General features: G+C 35.6%; 3 protein-coding genes across 3 annotated transcripts; all 3 read right to left on the bottom strand.

Annotated features, from left to right (window-relative positions):
- Positions 1–3,302: 3,302 nt before the first annotated feature.
- On the bottom strand, positions 3,303–9,648 carry LOC147403999 (serine/arginine-rich splicing factor SC35-like). The gene is made up of 8 exons (XM_086439808.1): positions 9,477–9,648; positions 9,291–9,369; positions 9,117–9,196; positions 8,959–9,025; positions 7,624–7,695; positions 5,014–5,217; positions 4,739–4,925; positions 3,303–4,649 (listed from the first exon to the last, which is right to left on the bottom strand). Exons 1-8 carry the CDS (start codon positions 9,550–9,552, stop codon positions 4,644–4,646), a joined length of 771 nt encoding a protein of 256 aa, XP_086295934.1. The 5' UTR covers positions 9,553–9,648; the 3' UTR covers positions 3,303–4,643.
- Positions 9,649–10,666: 1,018 nt separating this feature from the next.
- Positions 10,667–16,041, bottom strand: LOC147403998 (uncharacterized). Its single transcript, XM_086439806.1, has 5 exons — positions 15,975–16,041; positions 13,545–13,610; positions 12,275–12,445; positions 11,906–12,179; positions 10,667–11,712 (listed from the first exon to the last, which is right to left on the bottom strand). The coding sequence occupies exons 3-5, from the start codon at positions 12,406–12,408 to the stop codon at positions 11,275–11,277; spliced, it is 846 nt and encodes a 281-aa protein (XP_086295932.1). The 5' UTR covers positions 12,409–12,445; positions 13,545–13,610; positions 15,975–16,041; the 3' UTR covers positions 10,667–11,274.
- Positions 16,042–16,089: 48 nt separating this feature from the next.
- Positions 16,090–16,659, bottom strand: LOC147403997 (serine/arginine-rich splicing factor SC35-like). Its single transcript, XM_086439807.1, has 3 exons — positions 16,503–16,659; positions 16,340–16,418; positions 16,090–16,231 (listed from the first exon to the last, which is right to left on the bottom strand). Exons 1-3 carry the CDS (start codon positions 16,576–16,578, stop codon positions 16,105–16,107), a joined length of 282 nt encoding a protein of 93 aa, XP_086295933.1. The 5' UTR covers positions 16,579–16,659; the 3' UTR covers positions 16,090–16,104.
- Positions 16,660–17,511: the final 852 nt, after the last annotated feature.

The following is a 17,511-nucleotide window of genomic DNA, read 5'->3' as shown; positions in this document are numbered from 1 at the left end:
GAGATTTATCAAGGAAATCTTATTGAATAAATTTGTTACCTAACAAAATTTGAAGGGGGATCTACATTATTTTAAAAGATTAAATACTTACCACACGTGAAAAAAATGTAAATTTAATATCAAGGTCCGTCGAATTTAACTAAATCCAAACAAATTTGATGGATCTTAGCATTGTACCCATTTTTCACATAGGGCTATAAATGCCCTCATTTTTAAAATCAAATACTTATTACATCTCGCTCCTCTCAACATCAATTATCTCTTCCAAAATCATTATTAGGCTCATATGGTAAAAAAACCTTAAATTTAATATATATATATATAAAAAGATAGTAATTATTTTTTAGTGTTTGATTCATCATTTTAAGAGATATCAAATGTTACGAGGAGACTGTATATGATAGGTATTTGGTTGAAAAACACTTGCCTTACTAAATTAGTAAGATTTTAAGCCTTACTAAGTGTCGTTTTGCCCAAATGGATTACCACAATTGAAATCCTACATCACAACAATCTAGACTTCTAGGGAAAATTCACATCCAAACAAAAATTGATGGACAAATTTTTTTAACTTGATCCAAGGTTTTCAAAATTGATGGCTATAGAACTTCCATCGAGCTCCCAAATTTAAATTTAAATTCAACAGTGAAAAATAATTTTTTGTTGAAGTATTTTTTAGCTTGATCAAAGATTTTCAAAAGGAACTACAAACTTCCACCAAGCTTCCATATTTAAAATTAAAATTTAACAGTGAAAAATAACTTTTTTTTTTCAAAATTCATAGAAGTTTGTCCTCCACAATATTGTAGCATTGTGGTTTTGGATCGCACAAGGTGAGCTCAAGGACCCTTAGGAAGGGTGGCATCCTTAGTAAGTAAGGCTAGTCGGTCTCTATTTGATTTATACAAATCCTGGAAGTATTCTATATTTTAAAATTATGTAGGAGCTCATTCCAATGTTTGCTGGGTAAACAATTCCAAGGGAGTTTTTGTAATAAATGTGCAACAGTGAGGCCGGCTAGTCTCTGATTTTATTCAAACTTTGTTTAGTCCACATAGGACACAAAGTGCCTTGTCTCTCTCCTTATCGACTCCTAGGTCTCTCCACTCATTGTCAATTAGTTTTGAGCTGTATCTCCAAATCTATCATGATATCAAAACGGGTCTTTCTTTCTTTTATGTCACCTATTTCATATCTCTATGTGTTTTAACCCAGCCAAACCCACACGTGCAGGGAGGTGTTTGAGTTTAGTCCCACATTAGACACAAATTGCCTTGCCTCTCTTATAAACTCTTGGGCCTCTCTACTCATTGCCAATTGATTTTGAATTGGACCTCCAAATCTATCAAACTTCACTAGGGGCTATAGTTCCATGTAGGTCCGCCCTAATTGCAGCACATGTTGAAGATAAGGGCCTTTAGATCAATTTTCAGCACCCTTTTATAGAGTACCAAGGTCAAAGGGCATTTTAACCAGTTTGAAAAACTCACATATTCACCAAAATGTAGAGGGGTATGTAAATACCATAAATTATTCTCAAAACCCTAATGGCACAAGGTATGATCCAAACTCTTAAGGATGTTGATTTTGAATTACATTGAATAAAGTTCTTGAAATGTATTAGCTGCAATAATTTGAGGATTATACCATACAAGATCATATTAAACTTGCAACACGGACTTGCCCTCTTTGACCGTGTGTTTTAAACTTGATAGGCTCTGACCAAATATATATCCCATAGAAAATTTGTATTTTGTTTCTCCCCTCCCAACTCTATTAAGAGATTTTAAGTAATTGAAAGAAAAAAATCTTTTAATGGCATCTTTCGTTTTGAATCTCATCTTACCATTAGAGTCTGATAATATAACACCCCCTCTAAACATTTAAGTAGGGGATAAATAGTCCTCTTATTTTAACTAGCCAGCCTCGTCTACGAACCTAAAAGGCATATAAAAAGGGATTGTAAGGATTCTTCTTTCTGCTTCAGAAATCTTTAAAATAAATAAACCGCCTCGTCAAAAGATTCAATACTGAGATTTTTTTTTTTTTTTTTTTTTTTTTATTATTATTATTTTAAGATATTATTGCCACACACTTTTGCAAATACGACCCCCATTCAAGCGTATCTAGAACAAGCACACATCTTGAGGTGGTGTGAGCAAAAGTTGGTGTGGCAATAGAAACGCTCAAAAAAATTATCATAACCGAGCCCCAATCTATGAGATTGTGGTCTCTCTTTTCACATAAATTCGTATGTCCTCCCTCACTTTTCTCTACTCAACGCTTTTCAATACCATCAATTCAATTAATAATAAATATAGTAGCGAATATAATAGCATCACAACTTGGGCAATATCTACACATCTTGTAACTTCATGACTCAACCAATATCTATACATGTTGAATCAGAAGGTTCAGTGCTCAAATTGTTGTAGGAAATAAGGCAATCTTACAAACATGTTTTACTTTCTTTTCTTTATAAGGAAAATTAATGAAAAATCCCATAGAGAGGTATTAAGGATATTAAGTTGTACCTAACAAATATTTAACTGAAGAGAGATGCGGGTTAAAGAGGGCTTAAAGAACAAAGTTTTCCAATAGGGAAATGAGGCTTATAGCGAGTAGATTTTGAGAGAGGTTGTTCTTCGGAGAGGAGTTGGGAATAGGGGAAACCCACTCTACGGATGATAACCATCTTTCTTTCATATAAAGGTTTACATATAGAAACAAACATAAATTTTACTTATTCATATACTGTACAACAAACACCAAAAACAAAACAATCACCTTTCTCCCAAACAGTTTTTGACTTTAACCGATACTGGTTATTTTTACCATCCTCAACCATGCCATTAATCTTCAATTTTACCAGCCAAATTGTTTTTTCTCACACGAAACATCGTTAACTAAGAGTTTTCCTCCACGTATGAAAAGGCTTGGCTCAGCTGGAGATCAAGGACTTAATCGCTCATGACCTTCACTGGTTGCGAGAATGTCATGTTATTCAATTTGTCAGTAGGGTTATCAAGTTCAAAATTTAACCAATCCTAGGATTTCTAATGATACTAGGATTTCTAATGAAACTAGAATGATGACCAACCAGGCCCCATATAAGGAGCAAATAAAGCTTAGAAAGAAAACACATGAAGGCAAACAAACAGAACCTAATGCAAAACAAGAAAAATCCACATTCCAAGCAATCAAATTGAAGCATTAAAAGCAGCTACCATGTTAAAAGAAAATCAAATACTCTTAACCACCATTGTTAGTGACAAAAATGATTCAATATAAGTAAAGATAGATGCGATAATAACTAGTCTTTCAATTCAAACGTTATCGATTACAGCAAGGCAACAATAGTTAAGTGTAATACAATGCACTTTAGCAATCCACTTTACCAAACCCAATAGTATGAGCAATATAAGAAAGTAAAACATTTAATAAAAAAAAAACCTAAAGCTTTTTGCAGCAAATATAAGGCATACCAACAGAAGCAGATCCATTGGAGAAGACCAAAACCCAGCAACCAAAATTTGCATCAAATCATCAGGAGCAAACTCAATAGAATCAAATTCAACCAACCTCAGCAACTAAGGACAGCAACAGCTGGAGCAAACTCAATAGAATCAAATTCTGACTCAACCTCAGCAACTAAGGACAGCAACAGCTGACCATGTGGATATCTGCTACATGTGCCTATCATCTTTGTAAAGGAATGCAATGTCAATCCTCTAACAGCTAGACATAAAAAGAGGTTAGGTCTAACTAAAAAATCCTAACAAAATAAGAAACCATGCATCAATTACCCTGTCCAAACCTCTTGGTATGATAGAATAGAGCCTACTCAGCACACTAGGTTTCATCTTAGTATCAGCATGGTCATACATCAAGTCTAGCCCCACAGCAGCCTCAGCTACAAGACATACCACTCTGACCACCTTTTGGCCATCACAGCTACAATTCCTCGGTCCAAAATTTTAAAAATGCCGAAAGGCAACAGAAACAATGGCCAAGGGAAGTATCAAATTTCAAAGGGATACAGGACAATTGAGAGAATATATACGTGAATTACGAACCTTACCAATCATAGGAACATCAGAGCAAATTAGTTTAACATTTTGAGTAGTGGAAACCCACCAACATACTTCTGTTTGCTACCAGCATCAAAACGAACATCATCAATCTAGGAAGTTCAATCAACCTCATCAGCTGCCACACCATCATCTCGTCAACCAGCTACATTCATTCTTTCCCGAACATAACTATAAAATCCCAGTATTTGGTTTCATCATATGTCAGAATTATAATTAACCAAATACTTAAAAGTATGCACAAGTAATTTGTTATTTTTTTTTTAAGTAGCAACCCACAGAAAAAGTACAAATTGTACGCACAATAAAGTCTATAGAACGCAATAAGATCTTAGACCAGCCTACATACTACTTTCCCTACCCCACAAACTATGAAGAGTACAGAAACAACCAGCATCCCAACTAAGTGCAAGGATGCATTAAGTTCAACAACGAAATAGTAACCTTAACCTTCAAAAGAGGTCCACCGCCACCATAACTAGCATTAAGAACTTTGATGAGAACAGGCCAAAAAAAAAAAAGATTTATCCTTTACATGGCATGCGCCAATCATCATTCCTGCGGAAGAAAAAAAAAATGGAGCAAGATCAGAAATAACCAGTTCAATGTCACAATGAAAATCAAACTAGTCCAGAGAAGGGGCTTGCATCAGAATCTGAATTATGAGGAGACGGGCTTCGAGAAACAGCAGTTCCAATTGGCGGGGAAACACTTCTGGGAGTTGAGGATCTCTTATCGCGGCTGCGTTTATCAGGACTATTACCCCTGGAAGGAGGGGTCCTGCTCGGGGATGGGCTCCTCCAGGGACTAGCACTATGACGAGCGGGGGAGGCACTGAAACATAAATCCAAAGGATAAACAATGTAAGGTGCAAACACTAAGAAATTTTTTTAAAGAGCACAAGATCAGCATATTTCAATACCTGTCGAATGATCGGCTCCGGCTCTTCCGTCTCTCATCGTCATACCTGCGATGACCACGGCCTTTGCGGTAATCAGGACTCACACTGGGGCTCCTGCTTCGATGGTAATAATCTCTTTCCCTTCCACGATACCTGTCACGATCATGTCTACCTTTACTTCTACTACGACTTCTGTAATTCCTGTCCCGGTAATCATCTCGGTACCTGAAAATGTTAATCATCAGTCAGTCTGCATGCTCCACAGCAAGCAGTGTGTTGTTGAGAATGTCAGGTTAGAGCAACCACTCAGTCTAGCCACAAGTTCTAAATATAAGAAAATGTCAACATGTAGAAAAGAATAGATAACCTAGAACCAAAAGTTTCTTATGTGCCCAGTGCCTCTATTTACACCATCTTTTTATGAAAAAATTGGAATATAAACAATAATTCTTCTGTTTTTTGTGTGTGTGTGTGTGTGTGTGTGTGGGGGGGGGGGGGGGGGGCGGAGGGGGAAGCTAGGATAGGGGGGTACGATTATAATATTATTGACACTACGAGCTGCAGGTTTTCTAATATAATTTTTTTTTTTTAATGTGTAAGAACACATAGTGTTAATTTTGTATGTCCATCCCAGATGAACTCTTAAATTCCTAGCGCCTTAGTGCCTTGGCAGCTTTTGTCCTAGTGCCTACTTGAGCAACATTAGCACCAAGTGTAGCCCCGCAAAAGAATATTATTTGAATCAAATACAGAAATATCTGAATTCGAATCCAAAAAGATATCCAGTGAATTCGTTACAAAATCCAACGGATATTCTGAATCTATATATGAATTTGATTTCACTTATCAGACGTCCAATAAAATCCGACTTATCCGATAAGTCGGATTGAAATAATAATGGGGGGTCGATAAACATGTTTTTAATGAGATCGGTAATTCAGTGATAGTGGGAATTGAACTCAGGTCAATGGTTCAATTGTTATTCAAATATCAGAATATCCAAAGTTCCAGTATATTCACTACTCACTAGACTCCTTGTTAAGTAATTAACATATATTTACTGGTTAGTTCCAAGAGACCTAGACTCGATAAGACATCAAGTCATCGACCACAAACAAATTTTCATCAACCAAGAACAATAAGGTAAAGTGGTAAACAATATTTGTCTACAAAGATGTTGATCAGCAACCTTTTTCTACCATAAATTATGCTAATAAACCTTCTAAAATAGTAATGAAAGGATGATGCTTAAAGAACTCAAATGATAGCTAAAATGATTATCTATTCAATATGAATAAACATCACCGTTTTTAAGTGTTTGTGTAATATATCAACCCCATGCTTAAGTTTTGTTCAAGAAACACAATTCGAATTAATGTAATGAAAGTCTATAATGAGAAAAGATTAGTTGCAAGAGTTATTTGACGGGTAATGCTTCTATGGCAACAGAGCTCAAGAAATGACTCCATTGTAAAGAAAATTTTAGTTTACAAAACCTCTACACTAGACATCAAGAATTCTTCGGTGCATCGACTCAAACCAGGTTAACTAGTAAACAGATGTTTTTGGATGTTGCAACGAAATGGAAACTTGTATTATATTCGAGAGTTCTCAACATAAAGCTCTTGATTACAAGTGTATGTTATCTCTAAAAAAGTAGAAATTGAACAATGTAATTTGTGAATGATTCGAAATCTTAAATAAGATTACACTACATTTTTCAGGGATCAAGTAGACTGCCATTTTTTCTTATACATGGGTATCCAGACTTAGTTTGACTATTCCCATGGACGCGTGAGTCACCCCTATTGCCAATTTATATTTGAAGAGTGTTAGTAATATATATCATATGATCATAATATTCTTCAGTGAAAGACTAGTGAACATGATTACACCCGTCTTATGACATACTGCATTAAAAATAAATAAATAAATGATAAATATTGGTAATGAAAAAAAATTTGATACATGCAATTTGTAGGTGAGCGTTGGTGTTGCTATTGATCCTTTTCTAAGATAATGATTTTTTAATATAATTTCATATCTGGTAAATTGGTAATGACATTGAAACCCAAATCAAGAACGTCAAGGATTCTTTGAGAGAGCCTTATTCTACTTATGCAATCTACGCTATTTGTTATATGGAATAAACTAGTACTTCTTCTTGTGGTGGAATGAATCTATCTAGTGGAAATTTAAATAATTAAAAAAATTTCATTGGAACCCTTGGCAGTTGGTTTGATTTGTGTCCTACATCAAATCTCTAAAACTTAACTCTAAAGGAGTTAAGGAAACTTACCCGAAAAAAAAAAAAACACCTAAATACAATTACACAATAAATACTAATGGAAAGTGATGTAAAAAAAACACACAAATATTCCAACTTGATGCACATGCTACAATGGGTCATTCACCTTGTCCATATGACAACTGCAGTGTCATCTGCCCACATAAGTTAGTTCAGGTGTTCACCTCTCAGGTTAGAGCCAAATAAAAATAAATACACAGTGTCCCATGTCCAGGATAAGAATTTATAAGGTCTCTAAGGGTCATTCCAATGTCCAGATGCCAGAAACCAATTTCTAGAACGAAGTGCAGAAAAAAGAAAAATGTTTCACAAAAAATCTTTACCTTGGCCGGGGACTTCGGCTTCTTGACCTGCCTCTTGTTTTTGGAAACTTTTCTATTATCCTTCCTTTCCTACTGAAAATGGAAAGAGCATAATTCAGTTAAGTGATTGGAGCCCAGAAATATACTCAGAAACAAAAGTTAGACATAAGTACATATTTTCCTTAATTGTAATAAAATTTTCAGAAATCTGTTATTATTGCTAACAAATAACAATTTTATAAAGAACCAAGTAAAAAATAAAACAGAGTAAACTTCATAATGAATTCAAACGCATATTTTTTAAGGTCTTGTTTTAAAGTGGGACCTTCTGTGTTGAGGGTCCAATTGATATTTGTTCTCCTGTCTTTAGGTAGGTCTCCTTGACCTTCTTTTCTTTAATAAAAATATATTTATCAAAGCAAGGTGTTAAGGAAATCTCGTCACCAAAGCAAAGAAAGGCTATGAACTGGTCCACTGGTTCGACCAGGATATATGATGGGGACATCAAATATTGAAGCGTAGATTCGTCCTGCATCAACATACCCAATTGATTTCTATTTGACATGAAAGACAATTGTATTTAGAACATAACACAATTCCCTGTATGGAACCTTCAAAATATTTCCTCCAAAATTATCCTTAAGAAGAAATTACTATGGTCTCAAAAACTATTTCCATAAAAGTAGAAATTTTAAAAGGTTTCACCATAAGTAAAATGATTGAATGGTTTAACCACCCTGGGTCAAACAAGCTTTGGTGGTTGAGAGCAGTTCTTACTGAAATTCCAGGTTGAAGTTCACCCATATTTCAGGAAAAACTCGCCATATTAGCTGATCAAATCAAGGTGCACGCACTCACATTGGTTTAGGCAAAAACAGGCAAAACACCATACTATTACAGTGATACAACATTATAGCACTTATATCATGATCAGGGTAATAAAATAGTCATCTAGGGAAAGGAAAAAAAAAAAAGCCAACCCATCAAGCCAAATAACACTAACAAAAAAAATTCAAACTTTTGAGGTTCATTGGTTAATATCCATACTAATACTGTGATACAATCATGGTTTAAAATATCAGAATGTATTGCTCACGTATCAGTAGCGGCTGGGATCGATACGAAACATTGAATGTTTCAAAAAGGTATCGGGTATGCATCAAAATGTATTGAATGTATTGGCTGATACCGTATCAGTGTTTTCATTAATCGAAAAGATATTTCAAAACTTGGATACAATATTACAGCACTTTTATCTATCATGGTTTGGGTAATAAAACAGTTATCTAGGTAGAGAAAAGCCAACCCATCAAGCCGAATAACGCTAATAAAAATAAATTCGGCCTTTCAACTTACATTGGTTCTGCATTCGGACCATATTTTGCAAATTGAACCATAATCTCCCTACCATCAACATTTCTTCCTGGAAAAAATAAATAAATAAATAAATCCACGAACGAATAATAATTCGAACTCTTCGAATCAAAAGTAATGGAATCAAGAGTCAAACTTACCATCGAGCTTTTCCACCGCCTTCTGCGCCTCATCCGCGTACTTATACCGAACAAACGCAAACCCCCGTGAGTCTCCGGTCCTAATTCATGAAATACACATCATTAACAGAGAAATTCACTAAAACCAGACCCTATGAAGAATCGAAAAACAATTAATTATTGCGTAATCAAAACCTTCGATCTCTTGGGATGAAGACATCAACGACCTTTCCGTACTTATCGAATAGTGGAAAGAGATCATCTGCAGTAGTTCCTGATGAAAATAGTCGTAAATTTGGTCCCAAAAAAATCGTTAAAAATTAAGAAAGGGAAATTGAAATCGAAAGATTGAAGAATCGAGAAAAAGATGAGAAAATTTACGGAAAGTGATGTTGAGAACGAGGAGAGAGTAGGTGTCTCTGATGTCTGGAGGACCAGATCTCCCAAAATGCGACATTTTTTCGAGTGATTGTAGGAGCAAAGGAGATAAGTAGGGTTAGGGTTCGAGGTAAGGTAGGAACGAGGAAGTTCTGGACCTTTCTAAGCTGTGGATTCTGGAGAATATACAAATAATCTTTTATTGGGAAGTCCTTATCTTAAGTTTTATTTACAAATTCACTCTTAAAGCTGGGTAAACTCTGTTCTTATCCAACTTTATCATTATCAACTCATATTCAACCTTCATAAAGAGAGCTGCTATTGGCACCCCAACTTTTACTTATTACACCCCAATTACGAATAAAAATATAAGGGAATGATTTTGTTGTTGAGAATAAATAAGAGTTTGGGTGCCAATAACAACTCCCTCTGTCTCTCTCTCTCTCTCTCTTTTTTTTTTTTTTTATAAAGGATAAGTACTTTTAGTTTATGATTTTATTGGAGCCTAATTCTAATTGTAAACAACTAATGAAATTATTTGAACAAGTGTTTTAATGCTTTTGAGCCAAATCTTTATAATTTTTGTATAATGCGTTTTAATCTTTAATTGCGGGTGTGATTTAAGAAATTGGGGTGCAATAAATAAAAATTAGGGTGTCAATAGCAGCTCTCTAAATAAATTTTGAAAATATGTAACGCCCTTAAAAATCTTTTACTGAACTACAGTAACAGCCACTACTGATTTTTTTTTTATCAAATTTCAATCATGTTGAGTTTTAGTATTTTCAAATAAAATTTAAATCTTGAATTTTTTTATTTTTTATTTTTTTTTCTAAGCAATTTAATTCTTCAAAAAATATTATCTAAATTTAAAATTATATTTTTTACAAATAAAATTATGAGTCATGCTGAAGTAACATTGAAATTGACATCATTTCACACATTACTTCCGTGGTTGTGTGTAGAAACCAATAGATGTTTTTCATCAAGATGCGAGTGAGAAGCATCTATGGCTCTATGAACAATTTGTGAAACAATGTCAATTTCAACGTTACTCCTGCAACTCTTTCCCAAATTATATAACTTTTTTACAGTTATAATTATAAGAGGCCACACAAGTAGAAATGAAAACGAGAAGTTGAGTTTATGGATGTGTACAGAAGTTTGAAGAGAGTAAGTACAATATGGTAATATGTTATCAAAGGCAAATACACTTAAAAGTATACCATTTCCTCCAATTATGCCACAAAGTTGCTTCAAGTTCAGCCATAACTACCAAAAAAGTTGACATACCGTACAAAAAAACTAATTGTTAAGATTTCAGTTAAGTGTGTACTGATGATTCATTTCCAACACCAAAAAAACAAAAAAATGAGGGAGAAAAATCGCCTCAATACATCGAGGCCAAGGTCCAAACATCTCTCTCCAAGGTTTCTTTCAACTCATCCAAGGCCACTACTTGCGCTCTTTCAATTACGGGTGTATTCTCGAGCTTGGTGCGCAAAGCTTCATCGATAGCCAAGGCCTCACTCGTCTTAACAAACTCGGCATTAATCAGCTCTTCTTCAGAAACAATCTCAGAATAAGCCTCCTCAAGCTGACTCATCTCAGCTCTTAACTCGTCTTGCTTCTTCAGTAAATCAACTTTCTGTTTCTCAACGTCACTCTTCTGTGACTGGAGAGACTCAAATGCTTGTTGGTGCAACTTTGCTTGACACATCACCATCGCCATATGTCGATCCTTATCTTCGGCCGATAAAGCTGAGAGTGCTTTTTCTCTTAGAGAGAGGTAATTGTCCACTCAGACCAAAAACAACTCCAACTCAATAACAAAACGAGTAGGATCAACACCGAACATATCCCTAAGAGAGGAGGTGATCTCCGACATGTAGCAAGATTGCCATTTTCGCATCATAGAAAAGCCACCTTTGAACATCTCCTCCATCTCAAGATGAAGGAATTCTTTCCCGGCTTTCTTCAACATTCCTCGTGCAACTGACTCTATGTCTATATCAGGCAAGGGAGCACGCAAAGGTGATGTAGAAACACTCTGTATCTCCCGTTCACGATGAACAATTGTTGGTGCTAAACTCAGCACAAGCGAGTGAGGCTGAAGTTGCTCCTGATCCTCCATCACCATGTCAAGGGAATCCTGATGAATGTGAGATGAAATCTCATCACCTTCGTTCCTAGCAACATCACCATCATCATCTGTTGCTGCTTCCCAAGCTCCGTTCAGCTAAGCACCATTTCAATTATTAGGTTGATGTTTATAAGAGAGCTTCTACTGCCACACCAAATTTTTACTAACACCACCCCAAGATGTGTGCTAATTCTTTGGTGATTTATATATGAAATGGGGTGGCATTAGTAAAAGTTGGTGTGGCTCTTGTTTATAATCACAATGAGAAGGGTTCAGAGAAGGCACTTACATTTAAATCCAAATTAAACGGGGATGGGGATCGAGAAGCAACGATTCCAGTTTGTAGGGAATCACCTCTAGTGGGGGATCGCTCATCATGACTGCATTCATCAAGACTATCATCCCTAACTGGGGATGGGTTTCGAGAATCGGCAATTCCAATTCCAAAGGAATCACTTCTATCCAGGGATGGCTCATCACCACTGAATTCATCAAGACCGTCACCCCGGTCAACAGGTGTGGATGGGCTTGGTGTTGGGCTCCTTTCAGGACTAAGGCTATGCCTGGTAGGGAACACAAAATGCAGAAAGACGAACAAAATAAGATGCAAACACGAATAAAATGAGATAATAGAGCCCAAGATCACACATTTCCTTACCTGTCAAATGATTTACTCTGACTCCTACATTGCTCATCATCATTGCTGCCTTGAGCACAATCTTGGTGGTAATCAGGACTCACATTAGGGCTCTTGCTTTGAGGGCAATTATTTATTTTCTGCCCACTATACATGCCGCTATCACATCTACTTCTGCTTCTACTGCGATTTCTATTATCCTCATCCCGATAATCATCACAGTACATTGTTCAATGTCATCATTCAGTGCAAATTGCATTACAAAATGGCATCGTATTTAGGGGTGCAACTTGGTTTGGTTTGTGGTTAAATCAGAACCAAACTGACATAGGTCAGTTTCACTAAATAAGAACCAGAGCCGAATTGAAATGCTAATAGAACCAAACCAAACTAAGTTCAGTTTGGTTTGGTTCGGTTCTGTAGGTTGCCAACAGGGACGGAGCTAGTAAGGAGCTGGTGGGGGCAATAGCCCCCACAGAACTTTGAGACACCCGCATATTTTCAACTAATTACATGCCCCATTTGTCCCCACTCCCTCACCTCTCTCCCCATTTGCCCCCACACCCCTCATCTCCCTCCAATTTTTGCCCCCACACCCTCACCTCCCTCCATTCAAGTTCTTCAACCATACAGCTAATGATAATTTGCCCCCATTACAAGAAAATCCTGGCTCCGCCCCTGGTTGCCAATATCCTATAAACCTAGTTGGAAACAACATTTTTAATGAGAAAAATAAATAAAAAACATAAAATTTCATATTATAAATCATTAATTTATTCATAAAAAATCATTAATTTATCTATAAAAAAATCCATTAATATATGTCGTAACTCCTAAAATAATTGATAATAAATTAATATATATTTATTTATTATATAAGGGTTCAATTCTATACAAGCCTTGAACTGAGAACTGAACCAAATCGATACGTTCTCCATTTTCTTAACCTAGAACCGAACCGCAACTTGTTACAAACCAAACCAAATCAGCCCAAAGACATTGGTTTGGTTCAGTTCTCGGTTTGAACCGGACCAAGTTGCACTCCTAATTGTAATGGGTCATGCACCTACTGGGATGTCAAGTGCCCAACTAAGTTTAGTTCTCATGATCACACCTAAAAAGGCCCAAACTACAACCAAATAACAGTCATCTATGCAGTGTCCCATGTTCAGGAAAAAGGAAAGATCGAGCCTCTTAAGGCTTACTGTGATGTCTAATTTGCTGAGAACAATTTCTAGAATGAAGTGCAGAAAGCAAAAAAAAAGATATGTTTCAAGCAAAAAATCCTTACCTTGGCCGAGGGCTTCGGCTTCTTGACTTTCGCCTAGTTTTTGGAAAATCGTCTACTGACCTTAAACTAAAAATGGAAAGAACATAAATTCAAAACATATAATCATTTCAACTATAAAAAAATATAATCCCAATTAGACTAGAAATCTAGGCATTAAATTTTTTCGAACTAATTTAACCTTGATGGAATTGAGTGTAGAACAAAATATATGGTGTAATGATTTTCTAACGCCCCCCCTCTGACACACGCCCCCTCTACACCCCATCACAGAACCATAGATCAGTTGCCTCGGGATACACATAACCTTAATCTTTTCTTGTGTATCCCGAAGCAAATGAATGCGGTTGGGTGTGTGTGTCAGACAGGGGGCGACATATTGTCACGACTCAAATATATATATGACAGAGAATACCAATTGTCCGACTGGAATTAGAAGTGGTCTGATTGGTGTGGTTCTTTCTCCTCAACCTAGGAGTCAACATTGACTGGAGCAGTGTTTAGAAAATCAAACTGTACTCCACACCAAAGATGTGGCTATGATCCGGACCATCAGCTTAACTACAGGGATTACCCATTTAAAATCTTTAAGGCATAAGTTGTGAAAGATAATATTTCCAGCATAAGTTTCCATTGAAATTGTTGTAAAAAAAAATCATTAAAATTATTTTCTTCCACTGTTTTGGAAATTCATTGAAATTTTCATAACAGTAAAAATAAAAATAAAAAAAACAAAACAAACAAACAAAATCTGGGATTTTGCACAAATTAGCAACATATAACCATGAGCAGCATAAAAACTATTTTGGGTAAAAACAATACTAAAACTAATAATGTGTTACGGCTGCCCCAAAGAAATATAAGCTTAACTTTCTGCACCATTAACACCTAGGTTTTTTTTTAATGCGCAAACTAGACTTGACCCCACGACCTCAAAGTTGCCTCGCAATGTGTCAAACCAAATGAGCTTTGGATCTAATCCCCCCACCCCACACCTAGGTATTTTTGTTGTATTGGTTGGGTTCGTATCATCATTTGGTATCAGAGCCAGCATCACGTCTTGGGCTCAAACCTCGAGAGGAGCAAATTGGGGAAAAGATTACCTAGAGACTCAAAAAGAAGGGTATCAATGTGAAAGCCGCCACAAAGTGCGCATCGTGGGCATTAATGGAGACCGCCACAATGGGCCACCACAGACATCGGTTGCAGAACATGGTGGTATGAAACAACCTCAAAGGGATATGACCCTAAATTTCGGCACCATTAACACATAGGTGTTTTTGGTGAATTAATTGGGTTTGTATCATAAATTCATAATGTAAACAATTAACAACATATAATCATGGCACCATTAACACCTAGGTATTTTTGGTGTATTGGTCAAGTTCGTATCATAATTTAAACTATAAACAACATATAATCATTAATAGAGATAAGGTGTATGCATTATAATAATGTGCATGAGATACACAATATCAATGTTATGGTGTATCTCATCGCATATCTTAAAGATATTAGATTTGTATCAAGTCGGTAAATTAGAATATTTATGTTAGTCTAGTTTCTTTATCTTGGTTGATGTAATCCCTATAAATATCCTATCAGGATTCACGTAATATTCATCCAAGAATTATCAATAAAATTTAGAATTTCTACATGGTATCAGAGCTCAAGCTCCATTGAGCACATCGATATTGGTGCGCCGAACCTAAATCATTTTGTTCCCTTTATTAGTATTTAATTTTTTTTCCAATAAAAATCTCACCTTTCTTTATGTTTCTACAAATCTCCCTACTTCACAAATTAATGCTTGACAATCTCAATTTTTATTTTATCTCAAATCTCTACAATGAGAATTCTTATATTTAAATCGTACAATCCATATTTCTACGCTTTGGGGGAGATCAAAACAAACCTGATCCAGTGGGCCACTGGCTCCAACAGACTCAAAAATGAGCAAGATGCGACAGTGATGGACTTCACAGACAGACAGGGATCAAGCATGATTGGACCTTGCGGCAATCCATCTAGAACTTCTTCATGAGATCAAAGGCTAATATTTTATGTAATCAATTGCATAGTATTTATCTAAAGGACCATACAATTGTAGAAGGGTAATAGAGATAAGGTGTATGCATTATAATAATGGGCATGAGATACACAATATCAATGCTATGGTGTGTCTCATCACATATCTTGAAGATTTAGTTTGCATCAATTAGGTAAATTAAAATATTTATGTTAGTCTAGTTTTCTTATCTTGGTTGATGTAATCCCAATAAATATCCTATCAAGGTTCGTGTAATATTCATCCAAGAATTCTCAATAAACTCAGATTTCTACACATGGTTCAAGCTGGCAAACAAAGCAATGAAACAGCTAACTCATCAAGCCAAATAACACTAACATAAAAATTTTCACTCTATGACTTACATTGGTTCGTTCTTTGGCCCATATTTCGCAAACTTCACTGCAATTTCTCTACCATTAACAATTCTTCCTGAGAAAAAATAAATAAATAAATAATAATTAGAAAAGAAAACAAATATAAATCCACAAAAGACTAAATAAAGAGCAATGGAATCAAAACACGTGAAACATGGAACTTGCCAGAGAGATTTTTTACAGCCCTCTGTGCCTCCTCCTTAGACTTATACCGAACAAAACCATACCCTCGTGGGCCTCCACTCCTAAAACACATGAAAGAAACATCAATAACAGAGAAAAACACAAAATCACAAGAACTATAACCTTTTACGGATCAAAAATCGAAAAATAATTCAAAGCGTAATCAAAACCTTCGATCTTTTGGGAAGAAAATATCGATGACTTTTCCGTACTTAGAGAATAGAGGGAAAAGATCATCCGCAGTAGTTCCTGATGAAACAAGTTTAAAATTTGATCAAAAATTTCAGAAAAAAAAAATTAAAAATCGAGGAAAAAAAAGTATTAGCTTCTTACGGAAAGCCATGTTGCTAACGAGGAGAGAGTATGTATCTCTGATATCTGGAGGACCAAATCTCCTTAAATGCGACATATTTTGTTCTTGAACTCAGGAGCAAAAGAAACAAAAAAAACTAGGGTTTATGGTTTTAGGTGGCCAAAGCTTAACAGACCATCGAAGCTAATCAAAAAATATATATATTAATGATAAAATAAAATAATAAAACAGAAAAAATACGTCTCTTTGTATATAATGACAATAATACCCACAAGGGATGAGAGTCCACGTAGGACTGTAAAGTGGCAACTTTATCCAAAACTTTTTTTAAGGGTGATTTAGACTAATACCCCTCCAAGTTTTAGTGAAAATTAGACAATCCCCCATATGTTTTTCAACTGATGACATAACCCTCTTGACCTGGGTCTTCTCATATTGGTTAATGTTAAATAACCTAAAGGACCTCATCTTCAACCTCTAGACAAAGATCCTCCATCTTTCTCCCAAATAAAATTTTATGCAAGTAAACTAAGAAATGCAGTAAGTTCAATAGAAATTTGACGAGTCGAGATCCAAAACTATGTCTTGTTTTCAAGGGCGGAATGAGGATTTTTCTCATGTGGGGGCTACCAAGAGTAGAAAAAAATTGTAGGGACGTTTAAGAGTGAAAAAAATAGTTGCCGGGGGCAACTAAGAGTGGAAAAAAATAGTTGTGGGGGCAATAATGATAGATTTCTTTATTCGCTGTTAAAATTTATTTCAATTCAATAGTACATCATCACCCCCCCCCCCCTCCCCCTCCCGCCTCACTCTAAGTCCACCACTGCTTGTTTTGGTTGGAGTTTAAAACACACTAGACTCCTGACCAAGTCTTTTTTATAATCTCCATGTTTAACCTCTAACAAAACATGCCATGTACACATCGTAACTAGCTATAGGAGTGTGACACCGTTCTGGATCGTGACTCAATTTGATAAAATTGTTGGGTTATAATTTATATTTTTTAACTTGTAAATTTTAATATTATTT

The sequence above is a fragment of the Akebia trifoliata genome, chromosome 4 (genome assembly GCF_017979445.1).
Source record: "Akebia trifoliata isolate Shusen 1 chromosome 4, ASM1797944v1, whole genome shotgun sequence".
NCBI classification, from domain to species: Eukaryota; Viridiplantae; Streptophyta; class Magnoliopsida; order Ranunculales; family Lardizabalaceae; genus Akebia; species Akebia trifoliata.
This window is presented reverse-complemented; position numbering and strand designations above follow the sequence as displayed.